The sequence below is a fragment of the Bombina bombina genome, chromosome 6 (assembly GCF_027579735.1).
Source record: "Bombina bombina isolate aBomBom1 chromosome 6, aBomBom1.pri, whole genome shotgun sequence".
Lineage (NCBI taxonomy): Eukaryota > Metazoa > Chordata > Amphibia > Anura > Bombinatoridae > Bombina > Bombina bombina.
Genome location: NC_069504.1, coordinates 504,094,636 through 504,117,110, shown reverse-complemented (window position 1 = coordinate 504,117,110; position 22,475 = coordinate 504,094,636). Strand labels below are relative to the sequence as shown.

General features: G+C 40.5%; 1 protein-coding gene across 1 annotated transcript in view; it reads left to right on the top strand.

The window, feature by feature from the left end:
• Positions 1–22,475, top strand: part of CPEB1 (cytoplasmic polyadenylation element binding protein 1) — a 387,216-nt gene that overhangs the window by 313,561 nt on the left and 51,180 nt on the right. The window contains exon 7 of the mRNA XM_053719311.1: positions 13,909–13,989. Within this exon, the coding sequence (XP_053575286.1) occupies positions 13,909–13,989 (81 nt within the window). The remainder of the gene's footprint in view (positions 1–13,908; positions 13,990–22,475) is intronic.

Below are 22,475 nucleotides of genomic sequence, written 5' to 3'. Positions count from 1 at the left end.
CCGTGTACTTTTGCTTTGGTATTGGTATCCCAGAAGTAATGATGACCCGTGGACTGATCACACTTAACAGAAGAAAACATAATTTATGCTTACCTGATAAATTCCTTTCTTCTGTAGTGTGATCAGTCCACGGCCCGCCCTGTTTTTAAGGCAGGTAAATATTTTTTAATTTATACTCCAGTCACCACTTCACCCTTGGCTTTTCCTTTCTCGTTGGTCCTTGGTCGAATGACTGGGAGTGACGTAGAGGGGAGGAGCTATATGCAGCTCTGCTGGGTGAATCCTCTTGCACTTCCTGTTGGGGAGGAGTAATATCCCAGAAGTAATGATGACCCGTGGACTGATCACACTACAGAAGAAAGGAATTTATCAGGTAAGCATAAATTATGTTTTTTGTTCTACAAGCAAAAGTTGGTTATTTTAACCCCTTAATGACCACAATGTACCCTGTATGTCACTGGTCGTTAAGGGTTTTTTCAGGACATAATAGCACAAGTCTAGCAAGAACACGCTATTAATGCACTCCCTCCAGCAGGCTTTGTGGAATAGAGCAGTCTCAACGCTGGTGGCAAGACCATGCTATAAAACAATCAAGTCCCAAAAAAAGGCCAACGACATAAGGGTACGTCGCTGGTCCTTAAGGGGTTAAATGGTACCGGTGTGTACTATTTACTCTCCAGCAGAAAAGAGATTAAGATTTCTGCAGAGAGGAAGATGATTTTAGCATGTTGTAACTAAAATCCACTGCTGTTCCCACACAGGACTGAGGAGTACAAGAAAACTTCAGTTGGGGGGAACGGTTTGCAGGTTAGGCTGCAATAAGGTATGTTCAGTCATTTATTTCTAGACAAGACTGTGATAATGCTAGAAAAGGACTGATAAGATCCCCATGAGGGAAGGGTAAGCTTTATTCAGAGACTAAGTATGGAATTACAAGCTTACATAACAGGTCTAATTTCTCCTACATTGGTGTGTCCGGTCCACGGCTTCATCCTTACTTGTGGGATATTGTCTTCCCTAACAGGAAATGGCAAAGAGCACAGCAAAAGCTGCCCATATAGCTCCCCCTCTGGATCCGCCCCCCAGTCATTCTCTTTGCCGCTCTGAACAAGTAGCATCTCCACGGGGATGGTAAAGAGTATGTGGTGTTAGTTGTAGTTTTTTATTTCTTCTATCAAGAGTTTATTTTAAAATAGTGCCGGTTTGTACTATTTACTCTACAACAGAAAGTGATGAAGAGTTCTGTTTAAAGAAGAGTATGATTTTAGCAGCAGTAATTAAAATCCATTGCTGTCCCCACGCAGGACTGTTGAAACCAGAGAACTTCAGTTGGGGGGAACAGTTTGCAGACTTTTCTGCTCAAGGTATGACTAGTCTCTTTTCTAACAAGACATAGTAATGCTAGAAGACTGTCATTTTCCCTTATGGGATCGGTAAGCTATTTTCTTAGACTCATAACAGAATGAAGGCTTATAAATGGGCTATATACTGGTTGACACTATTGTGGGCTAAATCGATTGATTTATATAATATTTATGTCTTTTGGAGTGTTTTGGAACTTGGAAACACTTTTGGGAAAGTTTTTATTACGCCTGGCAGTTCTTTAGACACCTAATCTAGTCAGGAAGGTCCCTTCACTCTGGTATGCAGAGGGAGGAGGCCTCATTTTCGCGCCTTAGTTGCGCAGTTACTTCTGGAAGCAGTGGGGTCCTGTGGCCATAAAAACGATTCTAGAAGGCTTATTTCTGTGGTGAATAACCCCCAAGGAAAGGTAAAGCTGCAGCAAAGGCTGTGGCAGGGACTGTAGTGGGTTTAAACTGGTAAATTGAACAATTAGCTCCGGTTTGCTCATTTAAGGGGTTACAGTCTTGTGCAATACTTTCAAAGCATTAAGACACTAGGGTGCAAATTTTGTAAAGATCGGATTTTTCCTTCATAGTTTTTCAAACATTCAGAAATAAAGTGTACTCTTTTCTCTTGTTAAGTGTAGTCAGTCCACGGGTCATCCATTACTTATGGAATATATCTCTTCCTAACAGGAAGCTGCAAGAGGATCACCCAAGCAGAGCTGCTATATAGCTCCTCCCCTCACATGTCATATTCAGTCATTCTCTTGCAGCCTAACTAAAGATAGGTCGCTGTGAGAGGTCTGTGGTGTTTTTTAACTTAGTTTATTTCTTCAATCAAAAGTTTGTTATTTTAAATGGCACCGGAGTGTGCTGTTTGTTCTCAGGCAGTATTAGAAGAAGAATCTGCCTGCGTTTTCTATGATCTTAGCAGACGTAACTAAGATCCACTGGCTGTTCTCATCTAAGGAGTGAGGTAACTTCAGAAAAGGGGAATAGCATGCAGGGCCCCCCTGCAAACCAGGTATGTGCAGTAAATTATTTTTCTGAGGAATGGAATTGACTGAGAAAATAATGTAACGTAAGTTCAGCCGACTGGTATTAGGCTGATGAGTGTGTGTACACTGAATGTATTTTTCTAAGGAATGGAATTGACTCTGAAAATACTGTTAATACTGAAATAATGTATGAGCCTTAACTGCAGTAAAAGCGACTGGTAGCAGGCTTATTAAGAACAATTAATAACTTTTCAAATGTATGTTTAAAACGTTTACTGGCATGTTAATCGTTTTTTGTGAGGTACTTGGTGATAAAACTTATTGGGGCATGATTTTTACCACATGGCCATCTTTGTTTTCTGCATAGAAACAGTTATCTGAGCTTCCCCACTGTTGTAATATGAGTGGGAGGGGCCTATTTTAGAGCTTTTTTGCGCAGTAAAAATTCAGTCACAATCTGTCTACTTCATCCTCCATGATCCAGATAGTCTCTAGAGAGCTCAGGGGTCTTCAAAATATATTTTGAGGGAGGTAATCAGTCACAGCAGACCTGTGACAGTGTGTTTTGACTGTGATAAAAACGTTAATTATTAAATTGTTATCCATTTTTGGGTATTAAGGGGTTAATCATCCATTTGCTGGTGGGTGCAATCCTTTGCTAACTTAATACATTTACTGTGAAAAATTGGTTGCTATAACTATTTTGGTTCATTGTTATTTCAACTGTGATAGCTTTTTGTGCTTCTTAAAGGCACAGTAGCGTTTTTTATATTGCTTGTAAATTTATTTAGAAAAGTATTTCCAAGCTTGCTAGTCTCATTGCTAGTCTGTTTAAACATGTCTGACAGATGAATCTCTTTGTTCACTATGTTTAAAGGCCAATGTGGAGCCCAATAGAAATTTGTGTACTAATTGCATTGATGTTACTTTAAATAAAAGTCAATCTTGACATGTAAAGAAATTATCACCAGACAACGAGGGGGAAGTTATGCCGACTAACTCTCCTCACGTGTCAGTACCTTTGCCTCCCGCTCAGGAGGTGCGTGATTTTGTGGCGCCAAGTACATCAGGGAGGCCCTTACAAATCACTTTGCAAGACATGGCTACTGTTATGACAGAAGTATTATCTAAATTGCCAGAATTAAGAGGCAAGCGTGATAGCTCTGGGTTAAGGACAGAGCGTGCTGATGATTTGAGAGCCATGTCCGATACTGCGTCAAAATCTGCAGAACATGAAGACGGAGAGCTTCATTCTGTGGGTGACGGATCTGATCCAGGGAGACTGGATTCAGAGATTTCTAACTTTAAATTTAAGCTTGAGAACCTCCGCATATTGCTAGGGGAGGTATTAGCGGCTCTGAATGATTGTAACACGGTTGCAATTCCAGAAAAATTATGTAGGTTGGATAGATACTATGCGGTACCGGTGTGTACTGACGTGTTTCCTATACCTAAAAGGCTTACAGAGATTATTAGCAAGGAGTGGGATAGACCCGGTGTGCCTTTTTCCCCTCCTCCCATATTTAGGAAAATGTTTCCTATAGACGCCACCACACGAGACTTATGGCAGACGGTCCCTAAGGTGGAGGGAGCAGTTTCTACTTTAGCTAAGCGTACCACTATCCCGGTGGAGGATAGTTGTGCCTTTTCAGATCCAATGGATTAAAAAATTAGGTTACCTTAAGAAAATGTTTGTTCAACAAGGTTTTATCTTACAGCCCCTTGCATGCATTGCGCCTGTCACTGCTGCGGCGGCATTCTGGTTTGAGTCTCTGGAAGAGGCCATTCGCACAGCTCCATTGGATGAAATTATGAACAAGCTTAAAGCACTTAAGCTAGCTAATGCATTTGTTTCTGATGCCGTCGTACATTTAACCAAACTTACGGCTAAGAACTCCGGATTCGCCATCCAAGCGCGCAGAGCGCTATGGCTTAAATCCTGGTCAGCTGACGTGACTTCTAAATCTAAATTGCTTAATATTCCTTTCAAAGGGCAGACCTTATTCGGGCCCGGCTTGAAAGAAATTATCGCTGACCTTACGGGAGGTAAGGGCCATGCTCTGCCTCAGGACAGGGCCAAATCAAAGGCTAAACAGTCTAATTTTCGTGCCTTTCGTAACCTCAAGGCAGGAGCAGCATCAACTTCCTCCGCTCCAAAACAGGAAGGAGCTGTTGCTCGTTACAGACAGGGCTGGAAAACTAACCAGTCCTGGAACAAGGGCAAGCAGGCCAGAAAACCTGCTGCTGCCCCTAAGACAGCATGAAGAGAGGGCCCCCTATCCGGAAACGGATCTAGTGGGGGGCAGACTTTCTCTCTTCGCCCAGGCTTGGGCAAGAGATGTCCAGGATCCCTGGGCGTTGGAGATCATATCTCAGGGATATCTTCTGGACTTCAAAGCTTCTCCTCCACAAGGGAGATTTCATCTTTCAAGGTTATCAGCAAACCAAATAAAGAAAGAGGCATTTCTACACTGTGTACAAGACCTCTTACTAATGGGGGTGATCCACCCAGTTCCGCGGACGGAACACGGACAAGTATTCTATTCAAATCTGTGGTTCCCAAGAAAGAGGGAACCTTCAGACCAATCTTGGACTTAAAAATCCTAAACAAATTCCTAAGAGTTCCATCATTCAAAATGGAAACTATTCGAACCATCCTACCCATGATCCAAGAGGGTCAGTACATGACCACAGTGGACTTAAAGGATGCCTACCTTCACATACCGATTCACAAGGATCATTATCGGTACCTAAGATTTGCCTTCCTAGACAGGCATTACCAGTTTGTAGCTCTTCCCTTCGGGTTAGCTACGGCTCCAAATTCCTAAGAGTTCCATCATTCAAAATGGAAACTATTCGAACCATCCTACCCATGATCCAAGAGGGTCAGTACATGACCACAGTGGACTTAAAGGATGCCTACCTTCACATACCGATTCACAAGGATCATTATCGGTACCTAAGATTTGCCTTCCTAGACAGGCATTACCAGTTTGTAGCTCTTCCCTTCGGGTTAGCTACGGCTCCAAGAATCTTTACAAAGGTTCTGGGCTCACTTCCGGTACTAAGACCGCGGTGGCTCCGTACCTAGACGACATTCTGATACAAGCGTCAAGTTTTCAAACTGCCAAGTCTCATACAGAGATAGTTCTGGCATTTCTGAGGTCGCATGGGTGGAAGGTGAACGTGGAAAAGAGTTCTCTATTACCACTCACAAGGGTTCCCTTCCTAGGGACTCTTATAGATTCTGTAGAGATGAAAATTTACCTGACGGAGGCCAGGTTATCAAAACTTCTAAATGCTTGCCGTGCCCTTCATTCCATTCCACACCCGTCAGTAGCTCAGTGCATGGAAGTAATCGGCTTAATGGTAGCAGCAATGGACATAGTACCATTTGCGCGCCTGCATCTCAGACCGCTGCAATTGTGCATGCTAAGTCAGTGGAATGGGGATTACTCAGATTTGTCCCCTCTACTAAATCTGGATCAAGAGACCAGAGATTCTCTTTTATGGTGGCTTTCTCGGCCCCACCTGTCCAAGGGGATGACCTTTCGCAGGCCAGATTGGACGATTGTAACAGACGCCAGCCTTCTAGGTTGGGGCACAGTCTGGAATTCCCTGAAGGCTCAGGGATCATGGACTCAGGAGGAGAAACTCCTCCCAATAAATATTCTAGAGTTAAGAGCAATATTCAATGCTCTTCTAGCTTGGCCTCAGTTAGCAACTCTGAGGTTCATCAGATTTCAGTCGGACAACATCACGACTGTGGCTTACATCAATCATCAAGGGGGAACCAGGAGTTCCCTAGCGATGTTGGAAGTCTCAAAGATAATTCGCTGGGCAGAGTCTCACTCTTGCCACCTGTCAGCGATCTACATCCCAGGCGTGGAGAACTGGGAGGCGGATTTCCTAAGTCGCCAGACTTTTCATCCGGGGGAGTGGGAACTTCATCCGGAGGTCTTCGCTCAACTGATTCATCGTTGGGGCAAACCAGATCTGGATCTCATGGCATCTCGCCAGAATGACAAGCTTCCTTGTTACGGATCCAGGTCCAGGGACCCGGGAGCGGTGCTGATAGATGCTCTGACAGCCCCTTGGGTTTTCAACATGGCTTATGTGTTTCCACCATTTCCGATGCTTCCTCGACTGATTGCCAAGATCAAACAGGAGAGAGCATCGGTGATTGATAGCGCCTGCATGGCCACGCAGGACCTGGTATGCAGACCTAGTGGACATGTCGTCCTGTCCACCATGGTCTCTGCCTCTGAGGCAGGACCTTCTAATTCAGGGTCCTTTCAACCATCCAAATCTAATTTCTCTGAGGCTGACTGCATGGAGATTGAACGATTGATTCTATCAAAGCGTGGCTTCTCGGAGTCGGTTATTGATACCTTAATACAGACTAGGAAGCCTGTTAACAGAAAAATTTACCATAAGATATGGCGTAAATATTTATATTGGTGCGAATCCAAGAGTTACTCATGGAGTAAGGTTAGGATTCCTAGGATATTGTCCTTTCTACAAGAGGGTTTAGAAAAGGGCTTATCTGCTAGTTCGTTAAAGGGACAGATTTCTGCTCTGTCTATTCTTCTACACAAACGTCTGGCTGAAGTTCCAGATGTTCAGGCTTTTTGTCAGGCTTTAGCTAGGATTAAGCCTGTGTTTAAGACTGTTGCTCCGCCGTGGAGCTTAAACTTAGTTCTTAACGTTCTTCAAGGCGTTCCATTTGAACCCCTTCATTCCATTGATATCAAGCTGTTATCCTGGAAGGTTCTGTTTTTGATGGCTATTTCCTCGGCTCGAAGAGTCTGAGTTATCTGCCTTACATTGTGATTCTCCTTATCTGATTTTTCATTCAGACAAGGTAGTTCTGCGTACTAAACCTGGGTTCTTACCTAAGGTAGTTACTAACAGGAATATCAATCAAGAGATTGTTGTTCCATCACTGTGTCCTAACCCTTCTTCAAAGAAGGAACGACTTTTAAATAATCTGGACGTAGTCCGTGCCCTGAAGTTCTATTTGCAGGCAACTAAAGATTTTCGTCAAACTTCTTCCCTGTTTGTCGTTTACTCTGGACAGAGAAGAGGTCAAAAGGCTTCGGCTACCTCTCTCTCTTTTTGGCTTCGTAGCATAATACGTTTAGCCAAGAGACTGCTGGACAGCAGCCTCCTGAAAGGATTACAGCTCATTCTACTAGAGCTGTGGCTTCCACCTGGGCCTTTAAAAATGAGGCCTCTGTTGAACAGATTTGCAAGGCTGCAACTTGGTCTTCACTTCACACTTTTTCAAAATTTTACAAATTTGACACTTTTGCTTCTTCGGAGGCTATTTTTGGGAGAAAGGTACTTCAGGCAGTGGTTCCTTCTGTTTAAAGTTCCTGCCTTGTCCCTCCCTTCATCCGTGTACTTTAGCTTTGGTATTGGTCTCCCATAAGTAATGGATGACCCGTGGACTGACTACACTTAACAAGAGAAAACATAATTTATGCTTACCTGATAAATTTATTTCTCTTGTAGTGTAGTCAGTCCACGGCCCGCCCTGTCTTTTAAGGCAGTTCTAAATTTTAATTAAACTCCAGTCACCACTGCACCCTATGGTTTCTCCTTTCTCGTCTTGTTTCGGTCGAATGACTGGATATGACATGTGAGGGGAGGAGCTATATAGCAGCTCTGCTTGGGTGATCCTCTTGCAACTTCCTGTTGGGGAAGAGATATAATCCCATAAGTAATGGATGACCCGTGGACTGACTACACTACAAGAGAAATAAATTTATCAGGTAAGCATAAATTATGTTTTTTTATATCAAAATTGATGTTAAATCTACGTCTTTAGCTATTTTAGCTAGAAGAGCTTTTTGGCTCTAATCTTGGAATGCTGATATGACTTCTGAGTCTAGATTGCTATCTCTTTCTTTCCAAGGTAATAAATTATTTGGTTCTCAGTTGGATTCAATAATTTCAACTGTCACTGGGGGGAAGGGAGTTCTTTTGCCTCAGGATAAAAGACCTAAGGGTAAATCTAAAGCTTTTAAACGTTTTCGTTCCTTTCGATAAAATAAGGAACAGAAACTTAATCCTTCCCCCAAGGAATAAATAAATCCAAGCCATTTAAGAGATCAAAGCCAGCCCCCAAGTCCACATGATGGTGCGGCCCTCATTCCAGCTCAGCTGGTAGGGGGCAGATTAAAATTTTTCAAAGATGTTTGGACCAATTTGGTCCAAAATCATTGGATTCAGAGTATTGTCTCTCAGGGGTACAGAATAGGATTCAGAGTAAGACCACCTGTGAGATTTTTTCTCTCGTGCATTCCAGCAAACCCAGTAAAGGCTCAGGCTTTTCTAAAGTGTGTTTCAGACCTGGAGTTATCAGGGGTAATCATGCCAGTTCTGTTTCAGAAACAGGGTCTGGGGTTTTATTCAAATCTATTCATTGTCCCAAAGAAAGAAAATTCATGCAGACCAGTTCTGGATCTAAAGATTTTGAATCGATATGTAAGAGTACCAACTTTCAAAATGGTGAGTATAAGGACTATTCTGCCTTTTGTTCAGCAAGGGCATTATATGTCCACAATAGACTTACAGGATGCATATCTTCATATTCCAATTCATCCGGATCACTATCAGTTCCTGAGATTCTCTTTTCTAGACAAGCATTACCAATTTGTTGGTCTTCCTTTTGGCCTAGCGACAGCTCCAAGAATCTTTTCAAAGGTTCTCGGTGCCCTACTCTCTGTAATCAGAGAGCGGGGTATTGCGGTGTGGCCTTATTTGGACGGTATCTTGGTACCACTCAGTCTTTACGTTCTGCAGAATCTCACACAAATCAACTAGTGTTTCTTCAAAGACATGGTTGGAGGATCACTTTACCATAAAGTTATTTGATTCCTCAGACAAGGGGTAACCTTTTTAGGTTTCCAGATGAAGACAAAGTCATGGACACTGAATCTAACAGACAAAAGACGTTTGAAATTGGTTGCAGCCTGTCGGAACCTTCAGTCTGTCATTCCCTTCAGTAGTTATGTGCATGGAAGTTTTAGGTCTCATAACTGCAGCATCGGACGCGATCCCTTTTGCTCGTTTTCATATGAGACCTCTCCAGCTTTGTGTGCTGAACCAGTGGTGCAGGGATTATACAAGGATATCACAATTAATATCCTTAAATCCCAATATTCGACTTTCTCTGACTTGGTGTTTAGATCACCATCGTATAATTCTAGGGGCCTCTTTCGTTGTCCAACCTGGACTGTGATCACAACAGATGCAAGTCTTTCAGGTTGGGGAGCTGTTTGGGGATCTCTGACAGCACAAGAAGTTTGGAAATCTCAAGAGGCGAGATTACCAATCAATATTTTGGAATTCCGTGCGATTCTCAGGGCTCTTCAGTTTTGGCCTTTGTTGAAGAGAGAACTGTTAATTTGTTTTCAGACTGACATATGCCACAGTTGTGATATTGTCTATCAGGGTGGGACTCACAGTTCTCAAGCTATGAAAGAAGTGTCTCGGATACTTGTTTGGGCGTAATCCAGCTCCTGTCTAATTTCTGCAGTTCATATCCCAGGTATAGACAATTGGGAAGCGTATTATCTCCGTCATCAGACTTTACATCCGGGAGAATGGTCTCTCCACCTAGATGTTGCAGGCTCGTAAATCTGTTTCTAGAAAAAATTATTGAGTTTGGAAGACTTACATTTCATTGTTATTCTCATAAATTCTCTTGGCATTCTTTTAGAATTTTAGTTTTTCAGGATGGTTTGGATAAAGGTTTGTCTGCAAGTTCCTTGAAAGGACAAATCTCTGCTCTTTGTGTTTTATTTCACAGAAAGATTGCTAAACTTCCTGATATTCATTGTTTTGTGCAGGCTTTGGTTCGTATCAAGCCTGTCATTAAATCAATCTCTCCTCCTTGGAGTCTTTGGTTTTGAAGGCTTTACAGGCTCCTCCATTTGAGCATATGCATTCCTTGGATATTAAACTACTTTCTTGGTAAGTGTTGTTTCTTTTGGCCATCTCTTCTTCTAGAAGAGTTTCTGCATTATCCGCTCTCTTGTGAATCTCCTTTTCTGATTTTTCATCAGGATAAGGCAGTTTTGCAGCCTTCATTTAAATTCTTACCTAAGGTTGTGAATTCTAACAACATTAATAGAGAAATTGTTGTTCCTTCCTTGTGTCCTAATCCTAAGAATTTCTTTAGAGCGATCTTTACATTCTTTGGATGTCGTGAGAGCTCTGAAATATGTTTAAGCTACTAAAGATTTCAGGAAGACCTAGTCTTATCTTTTCTGGTTCCAGGAAAGGTCAGAAAACTTCTGCCGTTTCCTTGGCCTCATGGTTAAAACTTTTGATTCATCAAGCTTTTTTGGAGTCCAGTCAATCCCCGCCTCAGAATTGCAGCTCATTCTACTAGATCAGTTTCCACTTCGTGGGCTTTTAAGACTGAAGCTTCAGTTGATCAGATTTGCAAAGCAGCAACTTGGTCTTCTTTTTATACATTTACTAAATTCTACCATTTTTATGTATTTGCTTCTTCGGAAGCAGTTTTTGGTAGGAAAGTTCTTCAGGCAGCTGTTTCAGTTTGATTTTTCTGCTTTTGATTTAAAGGGAGACTGAACCCAATTTTTTTTCTTTTGTGATTCAGATAGAGCATGCAATTTTAAGCAACTTTCTAATTTACTCCTATTAATTTTTCTTAGTTTTCTTGCTATCTTTATTTGAAAAAGGCATCTAAGCTTTTTTTGGGGTTCAGAACTCTGGACAGCACTTTTTTATTGGTGGATGAATTTATCCACCAATCGGCAAGGACAACCCAGGTTGTTCACCAAAAATGGGCCGGCATCTAAACTTACATTCTTGCATTTAAAATAAAGATACCAAGAGAATAAAGAAAATTTAATAGGAGTAAATTAGAAAGTTGCTTAAAATGTCATGCTCTATCTGAATCATGAGAGAAAAAATTTGGGTACAGTCCCTTTAAGTTTTTTCCTCATTTATAATATTTTGGGTTGGGGATTAATTCTTTTCAGCGGAAAATGGCTGTTTTTATTTTTATCCCTCCCTCTCTAGTGACTCTTGCGTGGAGTTCCACGTCTTGGGTATTGCTATCCCATAAGTCACTAGCTTATGGACTCTTGCCAATTACATGAAAACATAATTTATGTAAGAACTTACCTGATAAATTCATTTATTTCATATTGGCAAGAGTTCATGAGGCCGACCCCCTATTTTATGGTGGTTATTTTTTTTTTTTTTTGTATAAAGTACAATTATTTCCAAATTCTTTTGTTGATGTTTTTTTACTCCTTTCTTTATCACCCCACTTCTTGGCTATTCGTTTAACTAAATTGTGGGTGTGGTGAGGGGTGTATTTATAGGCATTTTGAGGTTTGGGAAACTTTGCCCCTCCTGGTAGGAATGTATATCCCATACGTCACTAGCTCATGGACTCTTGCCAATATGAAAAATGAATTTATCAGGTAAGTTCTTACATAAATTATGTTTTTTGGTGCAAATCTAGGGGTTTCTCTTTGAGTCATGTGAAAGTTCCCTGTACCTGTCCTTTCTTCACGAGGGCCTGGAGAAAGGCTTGTCAGTCAGTACTCTGAAGGGTCAGACTTACAAGATGTTCAGGCCTGTGTTTAAACCTGTTGCTCCTCCATGGAGCCTTAATCTTGTTCTTATGGTTCTGCAGCAGGCTCCGTTTAAGCCTATGCACTCTGATTATTATTATCTTGGAAAGTTTTGTTAATTCTCACTATTTCTTCTGCTCTTAAAGTCTCAGAGCTTTTGGCTCTGCAGTGTGATCCCCCTTACCTAATTTTTCATGCGGATAAGGCGGTCCTTCGTACTAAGTTGGGTTTTCTTCCTAAGGTTGTGTCGGACCTCAATATAAATCAGGAATTTGATGTTCCTTCGTTTTGTCCTCATCATTCTCAGAAGGAACGTCTGTTGCATAATCTGGATGTTGTGCGTGCTCTAAAGTTCTATCTGCAGGCAACTAGACTTTTGACATTCTACTGCTTTTTGTTGTATTCTCTGGTAAACGTAGGGGCCAGAAGGCCACTTCTACTCATTATTTTTGGTTGAGAAGTGTTATTCGGTTGGCTTATGAGATAGCTGGACAATAGCCTCCTGAGCGATTTACGGCTCATTCCACTAGGGCTGTCTCTTCTTCTTGGGCCTTTTAAAAAATTAGGCTTCTGTGGAACAGATCTGCAAGGCGACCACATGGTCCTCCTTGCATACTTTTTCAAAATTCTACAAATTCAATGTTTTTGCCTCACCTGAGGCTTCTTTTGGGAGGAAAGTTCAAGCAGTGGTGCCTTCTGTTTAGGTTCGCCTGTCCTGTTCTCCCTCCCTTCCATTCTGTGTCCTCTAGCTTGGGTATTGGTTCCCACTAGTAATTGAATGGATTTGTGGATTCTCCATGCCATTAAAAAGAATCAAAATTTATGCTTACCTGAAATTATTTTCTTTACTGGCATGGAGAGTCCACGACCTGCCCTTTAATTTGAAGACGGCTTTTATCAATTTTTAAACCTCAGGCACCTCCTATACCCTTGTGTCCTCTTCTCTTTCCATATTCCATCGGCTGACTGGGGATTTATGGGAAGTAGAAGTGATACTTAAAGCTTTGCTGAGGTGTTCTTTGCCGCCTCCTGGTGGCCAGGAGTTGAATTCCCACTAGTAATTGAATGGATTTGTGGACTCTCCATGCCAGGAAAGAAAATAATTTATCAGCTAAGCATAAATTTTGTTTTTGGGCCTTCAAGAATGAGGCTTCAGAACAGATTTGCAAGGCTGCCACCTGGTCTTCCTTACACACACCAAAAAATATTTCTGGGAGAAAGATTCTCCATGTGGTGATGCCTAGTAATTAGGACTGCCTGACTTACCCTTTCTCTCCCTATCATTCGTGTACTCCACAACTTGGGTATTGGTTTCCAATAGGTTATGAATGTTTTCGTTGACTCACTACCGTTAGAAGGAAAATAAAATGTATACTTACCTGATAAATTATTTTCCTTCTTGGCGGTGAGTCCACAAACCCTCCCTAAACTTGTGTAGTGGCGACAGTCTGATAGCACCTCCTCTACTCCTTGTGTCTACTTTTCCTTATTCTTGGCTTGAACTACTGAGTGGGTACTTTTGGGGTGTCTTTACCTCCTTCTGGAGGCCAGGTGTAGTATTTCCCATAGGTTATGTATGTTTTTGTGGACTCACTGCCAAGAAGGAAAATAATTTATCAGGTAAGCATAAATTATATTTTTCTTCTGTTTTACCCGTAAGTTAAAATCTCTTATCACAGCCCTTGAATGTGGGTGGTGTCTGATTTCAATGATTAGTTTATATGTTCTCAAATTTGGTATGTATGATGTGAAATATAGGAGTAGTGTGTTGTCAGAAACTATTGCTTTTTAATCTGAGCCCAGTGTATATAGGCTATACAAAAGCTCAAATTCAGTGTTTAAAATCTGAAAAACATGGTGGTAATGTTCTTAATGGATAGTTTTTTCAGAAGAAGTCTTTACAGGTTTCTAATGACTGGTTGTGTGTTTTTGTTTTTTAAGGTCCAGATAGATCCATACCTTGAGGACTCTGTATGTCAAGTCTGCAATTCTCAACCTGGCCCGTTCTTCTGCAGAGACCAGGTATTCATATGTTGACTAGTTCCAGGCATATTTACATATTGACTGCAACATTTGTATTTCAAAGTGCCACTAAAGTCAAAATTATTAGTCTAATCATTCAAATAAATCCTACTGAGCGTATACAAATTTGCACAGTATATACATATATGCATAAGGGCTATTACATTCTTTTTTTTTATTATTGTGTATTATTAACTTCTTCCATAATTAATGGTCATTTAATTGTGGATCTAAAGTTTGTGAATTGCCCTTTCTTTAAGGAATTGCAATGGTTTCATACATTTTGCAGATTTAGAAGTCCTATTCCTCTTGCCTGGTTTCTACCTCGGATAAATCACAGATCAGTGCGTTGCATTTCCACTATTAGTGGTGCGTGGAATGTAGAAATTCCAGGCAAGGAATTCCCTTTAGTACAATGGGACCAATCAGTACATATACATAACAATCTTCTCAGACCTAAATGTAAACTCCTTTCCAATGACAGTTTAGAGGCTGAAAATACTTTTTCTTTCCAATGGCATGGAGAGTACATGATTCCATTCAATTACTGTTGGGGAAATTCACCGCCTGGCCACAAGTAGGAGGCAAAGAACACCACAAATTTACTTTTATCATCAAATGTGCCATGTTCTCTTGGTGGTATTTTTGAAAAGCTAAACCTAGGTAGGCTCAAACAGATTTCTAAACCTTTTAAACCGCCTCTTAGCTCAGAGCATTTTGAAAGTTTTTCAGTTAGACAGTACTAGTTCCTGTGTGTCATATTGATAACATTGTGCTAACTCCCATGGAGTTATTTAGGAGTATGCACTGATTAGCTAACCTGCATGTCAAAAGCACTGAGATAAGTGGACAGTCTGCAGAGGCTTGGATACAAGGTAATCGGAGGTAAAACATATATTAATATAACTGTTGGTTATGCAAAACTGAAGAATGAGTAATAAAGGGATTATCTTTCTTTTTAAACAATAACATTTCTGGTGTAAACTGTCCCTTTAAGTATCCTTTTATTACCCATACTCCCCCAGTCATTCTTTACCTCTGTAACAAGGAAGAAGCTAATATGGTGCTCTGCAGTAAAATTGATTTAAAGGGACAGGAAAGTCAAAATTAACTTGATAAAACATGTAATTTTAAGACCCCTTTTAAAGGGCCAGTAAACCTAAAAAATGATATATAATTCTGCACATAGTGCTGAATTATTTAACATATTAGCAGCAGCTTTATAAAACCTAATATTCCCTGTGAATTTTTATAACAAAAGACCGTTTTTCAGACCCGTTCTCTGTGCTCTTCTGAGCGGGTCTGTTTTTATCACAGAGCGTATCTGGCCAGCTGTCTAGTCACAGCCCGGCCCGACCGTGCCATTATATTCAGCAGCTTGCTCCCGCTGTCAGACAGAGCAGGAGCGAGCTGCACTGAATAGAATGGTGCGGTCGGGCCCGGGCAGTGACTAGTCAGCTGGCCAGATGCGCTCTGTGATAAGAAAAACACCCACTCAGAAGAGCACAGAGAGCTGGTCTGAAAAACGGTAATTTCTTTCATGTAATTAGCAAGAGTCCATGAGCTAGTGACGTATGGGATATACATTCCTACCAGGAGGGGCAAAGTTTCCCAAACCTTAAAATGCCTATAAATACACCCCTCACCACACCCACAAATCAGTTTTACAAACTTTGCCTCCTATGGAGGTGGTGAAGTAAGTTTGTGCTAGATTCTACGTTGATATGCGCTCCGCAGCAGGTTGGAGCCCGGTTTTCCTCTCAGCGTGCAGTGAATGCCAGAGGGATGTGAAGAGAGTATTGCCTGTTTGAATTCAATGATCTCCTTCTACGGGGTCTATTTCATAGGTTCTCTGTTATCGGTCGTAGAGATTCATCTCTTACCTCCCTTTTCAGATCGACGATATACTCTTATATATGTACCATTACCTCTGCTGATTTTCGTTTCAGTACTGGTTTGGCTTTCTACAAACATGTAGATGAGTGTCCTGGGGTAAGTAAGTCTTATTTTCTGTGACACTCTAAAGCTATGGTTGGGCACTTTTTTTTTTAAAGTTCTAAATATATGTATTCAAACATTTATTTGCCTTGACTCAGAATGTTCAACATTACTTTTTTTCAGACAGTCAGTTTCATATTTGGGATAATGCATTTGAATCAATCATTTTTCTTACCTTAAAAATTTGACTTTTTCCCTGTGGGCTGTTAGGCTCGCGGGGGCTGAAAATGCTTCATTTTATTGCGTCATTCTTGGCGCGGACTTTTTTGGCGCAAAAAATCTTTTCTGTTTCCGGCGTCATACGTGTCGCCGGAAGTTGCGTCATTTTTTGACGTTCTTTTGCGCCAAAAATGTCGGCGTTCCGGATGTGGCGTCTTTTTTGGCGCTAAAAAAATATGGGCGTCGCTTTTTCTCCACATTATTTAAGTCATTTTCATTGCTTCTGGTTGCTAGAAGCTTGTTCTTTGGCATTTTTTCCCATTCCTGAAACTGTCATTTAAGGAATTTGATCAATTTTGCTTTATATGTTTTTTCTATTACATATTGCAAAATGTCTCACGTTGCATCTGAGTCAGAAGATACTTCAGGAAAATAGCTGTCTGGTGCTGGAACTACCAAAGCTAAGTGTATCTGCTGTAAACTTTTGGTAGCTGTTCCTCCAGCTGTTGTTTGTATTATATGTCATGACAAACTTGTTAATGCAGATAATATTTCCTTTAGTAAAGTACCATTACCTGTTGCAGTTCCAACAACATCTAATGTTCAGAGTGTTCCTGATAACATAAGAGATTTTGTTTCTGAATCCATTAAGAAGGCTATGTCTGTTATTCCTCCTTCTAGTAAACACAAAAAATCTTTTAAAACTTCTCTTTATCTGATTCTAATGATTCTTCTGGTTCAGAGGATTCTGTCTCAGAGGTTGATGCTGATAAATCTTCATATTTATTTAAGATGGAATTTATTCGTTCTTTACTTAAAGAAGTTTTAATTGCTTTAGAAATTGAGGATTCTGGTCCTCTTGATACTAAATCTAAACGTTTAGACAAGGTCTTTAAATCTCCTGTGGTTATTCCAGAAGTTTTTCCTGTTCCTGGTGCTATTTCTGAAGTAATTTCCAGAGAATGGAATAATTTGGGTAATTCATTTACTCCTAAACGTTTTAAGCAATTATATCCTGTGCCGTCCGACAGATTAGAGTTTTGGGACAAAATCCCTAAAGTTGATGGGGCTATTTCTACCCTTGCTAAACGTACTACTATTCCTACGGCAGATGGTACTTCCTTTAAGGATCCTTTAGATAGTAAAATTGAATCCTTTCTAAGAAAAGCTTATCTGTGTTCAGGTAATCTTCTTAGACCTGCTATATCATTGGCTGATGTTGCTGCAGCTTCAACTTTTTGGTTGGAAACTTTAGCGCAACAAGTAACAGATCATGATTCTCATAATATTATTATTCTTCTTCAACATGCTAATAATTTTATCTGTGATGCCATTTTTGATATTATCAGAGTTGATGTCAGGTTTATGTCTCTAGCTATTTTAGCTAGAAGAGCTTTATGGCTTAAAACTTGGAATGCGGATATGTCTTCTAAATCGACTCTACTTTCCCTTTCTTTCCAGGGTAATAAATTATTTGGTTCTCAGTTGGATTCTATATCTCACTGTTACTGGTGGGAAAGGAACTTTTTTACCACAGGATAAAAAATCTAAAGGTAAAAACAGGGCTAATAATCGTTTTCGTTCCTTTCGTTTCAACAAAGAACAAAAGCCTGATCCTTCATCCTCAGGAGCAGTTTCAGTTTGGAAACCATCTCCAGTCTGGAATAAATCCAAGCCTTCTAGAAAAGCAAAGCCAGCTTCTAAGTCCACATGAAGGTGCGGCCCTCATTCCAGCTCAGCTGGTAGGGGGCAGATTACGTTTTTTCAAAGAAATTTGGATCAATTCTGTTCACAATCTTTGGATTCAGAACATTGTTTCAGAAGGGTACAGAATTGGTTTCAAGATAAGATCTCCCTCAAAGAGATTTTTTCTTTCCCGTGTCCCAGTAAACCCAGTGAAAGCTCAAGCATTTCTGAAATGTGTTTCAGATCTAGAGTTGGCTGGGATAATTATGCCAGTTCCAGTTCTGGAACAGGGGCTGGGGTTTTATTCGAATCTCTTCATTGTACCAAAGAAGGAGAATTCCTTCAGACCAGTTCTGGATCTAAAAATATTGAATCGTTATGTAAGGATACCAACATTCAAAGTGGTAACTAAGGATTATCTTGCCTTTTGTTCAGCAAGGGCATTATATGTCTACAATAGATTTACAGGATGCATATCTGCATATTCCGATTCATCCAGCTCACTATCAGTTCCTGAGATTCTCTTTCCTGGACAAGCATTACCAGTTTGTGGCTCTGCCGTTTGGCCTAGCTACAGCTCCAAGAATTTTTACAAAGGTTCTCGGTGCCCTTCTGTCTGTAATCAGAGAACAGGGTATTGTGGTATTTCCTTATTTGGACGATATCTTGGTACTTGCTCAGTCTTCACATTTAGCAGAATCTCATACGAATATACTTGTGTTGTTTCTTCAAGATCATGGTTGGAGGATCAATTCACTAAAAAGTTCATTGATTCCTCAGACAAGGGTAACCTTTTTGGGTTTCCAGGTAGATTCAGTGTCCATGACTCTGTCTTTGACAGACAAGAGACGTCTAAAATTGATTTCAGCTTGTCGAAACCTTCAGTCACAATCATTCCCTTCGGTAGCCTTATGCATGGAAATTCTAGGTCTTATGACTGCTGCATCGGACGCGATCCCCTTTGCTCGTTTTCACATGCGACCTCTTCAGCTCTGTATGCTGAACCAATGGTGCAGGGATTACACAAAGATATCTCAATTAATATCTTTAAAACCGATTGTACGACACTCTCTGACGTGGTGGACAGATCACCATCGTTTAGTTCAGGGGGCTTCTTTTGTTCTTCCGACCTGGACTGTAATTTCAACAGATGCAAGTCTTACAGGTTGGGGAGCTGTGTGGGGGTCTCTGACAGCACAAGGGGTTTGGGAATCTCAGGAGGTGAGATTACCGATCAATATTTTGGAACTCCGTGCAATTTTCAGAGCTCTTCAGTCTTGGCCTCTTCTGAAGAGAGAATCGTTCATTTGTTTTCAGACAGACAATGTCACAACTGTGGCATACATCAATCATCAAGGAGGGACTCAGTCCTCTGGCTATGAAAGAAGTATCTCAAATTCTGGTTTGGTCGGAATCCAGCTCCTGTCTAATCTCTGCGGTTCATATTCCAGGAATAGACAATTGGGAAGCGGATTATCTCAGTCGCCAAACGTTGCATCCGGGCGAATGGTCTCTTCACCCAGAGGTATTTCTTCAGATTGTTCAAATATGGGAACTTCCAGAAATAGATCTGATGGCTTCTCATCTAAACAAGAAACTTCCCAGGTATCTGTCCAGATCCCGGGATCCTTAGGCGGAGGCAGTGGATGCATTATCACTTCCTTGGAAGTATCATCCTGCCTATATCTTTCCGCCTCTAGTTCTTCCAAGAGTAATCTCCAAGATTCTGAAGGAATGCTTGTTTGTTCTGCTGGTAGCTCCAGCATGGCCTCACCGGTTTTGGTATGCGGATCTTGTCCGGATGGCCTCTTGCCAACCGTGGACTCTTCCGTTAAGACCAGACATTCTGTCGCAAGGTCCTTTTTTCCATCAGGATCTCAAATCCTTAAATTTAAAGGTATGGAGATTTAACGCTTGATTCTGGGTCAAAGAGGTTTCTCTGACTCTGTGATTAATACTATGTTACAGGCTCGTAAATCTGTATCTAGAGAGATATATTATAGAGTCTGGAAGACTTATATTTCTTGGTGTCTTTCTCATCATTTTTCCTGGCATTCTTTTAGAATTCCGAGAATTTTACAGTTTCTTCAGGATGGTTTAGATAAAGGTTTGTCTGCAAGTTCCTTGAAAGGACAAATCTCTGCTCTTTCTGTTCTTTTTCACAGAAAGATTGCTAATCTTCCTGATATTCATTGTTTTGTACAAGCTTTGGTTCGTATAAAACCTGTCATTAAGTCTATTTCTCCTCCTTGGAGTTTGAATTTGGTTCTGGGGGCTCTTCAAGCTCCTCCTTTTGAACCCATGCATTCATTGGACATTAAATTAGTTTCTTGGAAAGTTTTGTTCCTTTTGGCCATCTCTTCTGCCAGAAGAGTCTCTGAATTATCTGATCTTTCTTGTGAGTCTCCTTTTCTGATTTTTCATCAGGATAAGGCGGTGTTGCGAACTTCTTTTGAATTTTTACCTAAGGTTGTGAATTCCAACAACATTAGTAGAGAAATTGTGGTTCCTTCATTATGTCCTATTTCTAAGGAGAAATCGTTGCATTCTTTGGATGTTGTTAGTAGCTTCAACATAATATTTCAAAGCTCTAAGTCTTTCCGAAAGACTTCTAGTCTATTTGTCATCTTTTCCGGTTCTAGAAAAGGTCAGAAAGCTTCTGCCATTTCTTTGGCATCTTGGTTGAAATCCTTAATTCACCATGCTTATGTCGAGTCGTGTAAAACTCCGCCTCAAAGGATTACAGCTCATTCTACTAGGTCAGTTTCTACTTCCTGGGCGTTTAGGAATGAGGCTTCGGTTGATCAGATTTGCAAAGCAGCAACTTGGTCCTCTTTGCATACTTTTACTAAATTCTACCATTTTGATGTGTTTTCTTCTTCTGAAGCAGTTTTTGGTAGAAAAGTACTTCAGGCAGCGGTTTCAGTTTGAATCTTCTGCTTATGTTTTCATTAAACTTTATTTTGGGTGTGTATTATTTTCAGCAAGAATTGGCTGTCTTTATGTTATCCCTCCCTCTCTAGTGACTCTTGCGTGGAAAGAATCAAATCTTGGGTAGTCATTATCCCATACGTCACTAGCTCATGGACTCTTGCTAATTACATGAAAGAAAACATAATTTATGTAAGAACTTACCTGATAAATTAATTTTTCATATTAGCAAGAGTCCATGAGGCCCACCCTTTTTGTGGTGGTTATGATTTTTTTTTATAAAGCACAATTATTCCAATTCCTTATTTTATATGCTTTCGCACTTTTTTTATCACCCCACTTCTTGGCTATTCGTTAAACTGATTTGTGGGTGTGGTGAGGGGTGTATTTATAGGCATTTTGAGGTTTGGGAAACTTTGCCCCTCCTGGTAGGAATGTATATCCCATACGTCACTAGCTCATGGACTCTTGCTAATATGAAAGAAATGAATTTATCAGGTAAGTTCTTACATAAATTATGTTTTTTTATAAAAATTCAGAGAATATTAGGTTTTATAAAGCTGCTGCTAATATAATGTTGCACTATGTGCAGAATTATATAACATTATTTTCTCCAACATAGGTGTGTCCGGTCCACGGCGTCATCCTTACTTGTGGGATATTCTCTTCCCCAACAGGAAATGGCAAAGAGCCCAGCAAAGCTGGTCACATGATCCCTCCTAGGCTCCGCCTTCCCCAGTCATTCTCTTTGCCGTTGTACAGGCAACATCTCCACGGAGATGGCTTAGAGTTTTTTAGAGTTTAACTGTAGTTTTTATTATTCAATCAAGAGTTTATTTTAAAATAGTGCTGGTATGTACTATTTACTCTGAAACAGAAAAGAGATGAAGATTTCTGTTTGTAAGAGGAAAATGATTTTAGCAACCGTTACTAAAATCGATGGCTGTTTCCACACAGGACTGTTGAGAGGAATTAACTTCAGTTGGGGGAACAGTGAGCAGACTTTTGCTGCTTGAGGTATGACACATTCTAACAAGACGATGTAATGCTGGAAGCTGTCATTTTCCCTATGGGATCCGGTAAGCCATTTTTATTACACAGAAAAAAAAGAGCTTCACAAGGGCTTTTTAAGACTGTAGACATTTTCTGGGCTAAATCGATTTATATATAAACATATTTTATACTCCATAGCCTTGAGGAATTATTTTAATCTTGGGAATTTTGTAAAATAACCGGCAGGCACTGTATTGGACACCTTATTCTCTAGGGGCTTTCCCTAATCATACGCAGAGTCTCATTTTCGCGCCTGTATTGCGCACTTGTTTTTGAGAAGCATGACATGCAGATGCATGTGTGAGGAGCTCTGATACATAGAAAAGACTTTCTGAAGGCGTCATTTCGTATCGTATTCCCCTTTGGGCTTGGTTGGGTCTCAGCAAAGCAGATACCAGGGACTGTAAAGGGGTTAAATATAAAAACGGCTCCGGTTCCGTTATTTTAAGGGTTAAAGCTTCCAAATTTGGTGTGCAATACTTTTAAGGCTTTAAGACACTGTGGTGAAATTTTGGTGAATTTTGAACAATTCCTTCATACTTTTTCGCAATTGCAGTAATAAAGTGTGTTCAGTTTAAAATTTAAAGTGACAGTAACGGTTTTATTTTAAAACGTTTTTTGTACTTTGTTATCAAGTTTATGCCTGTTTAACATGTCTG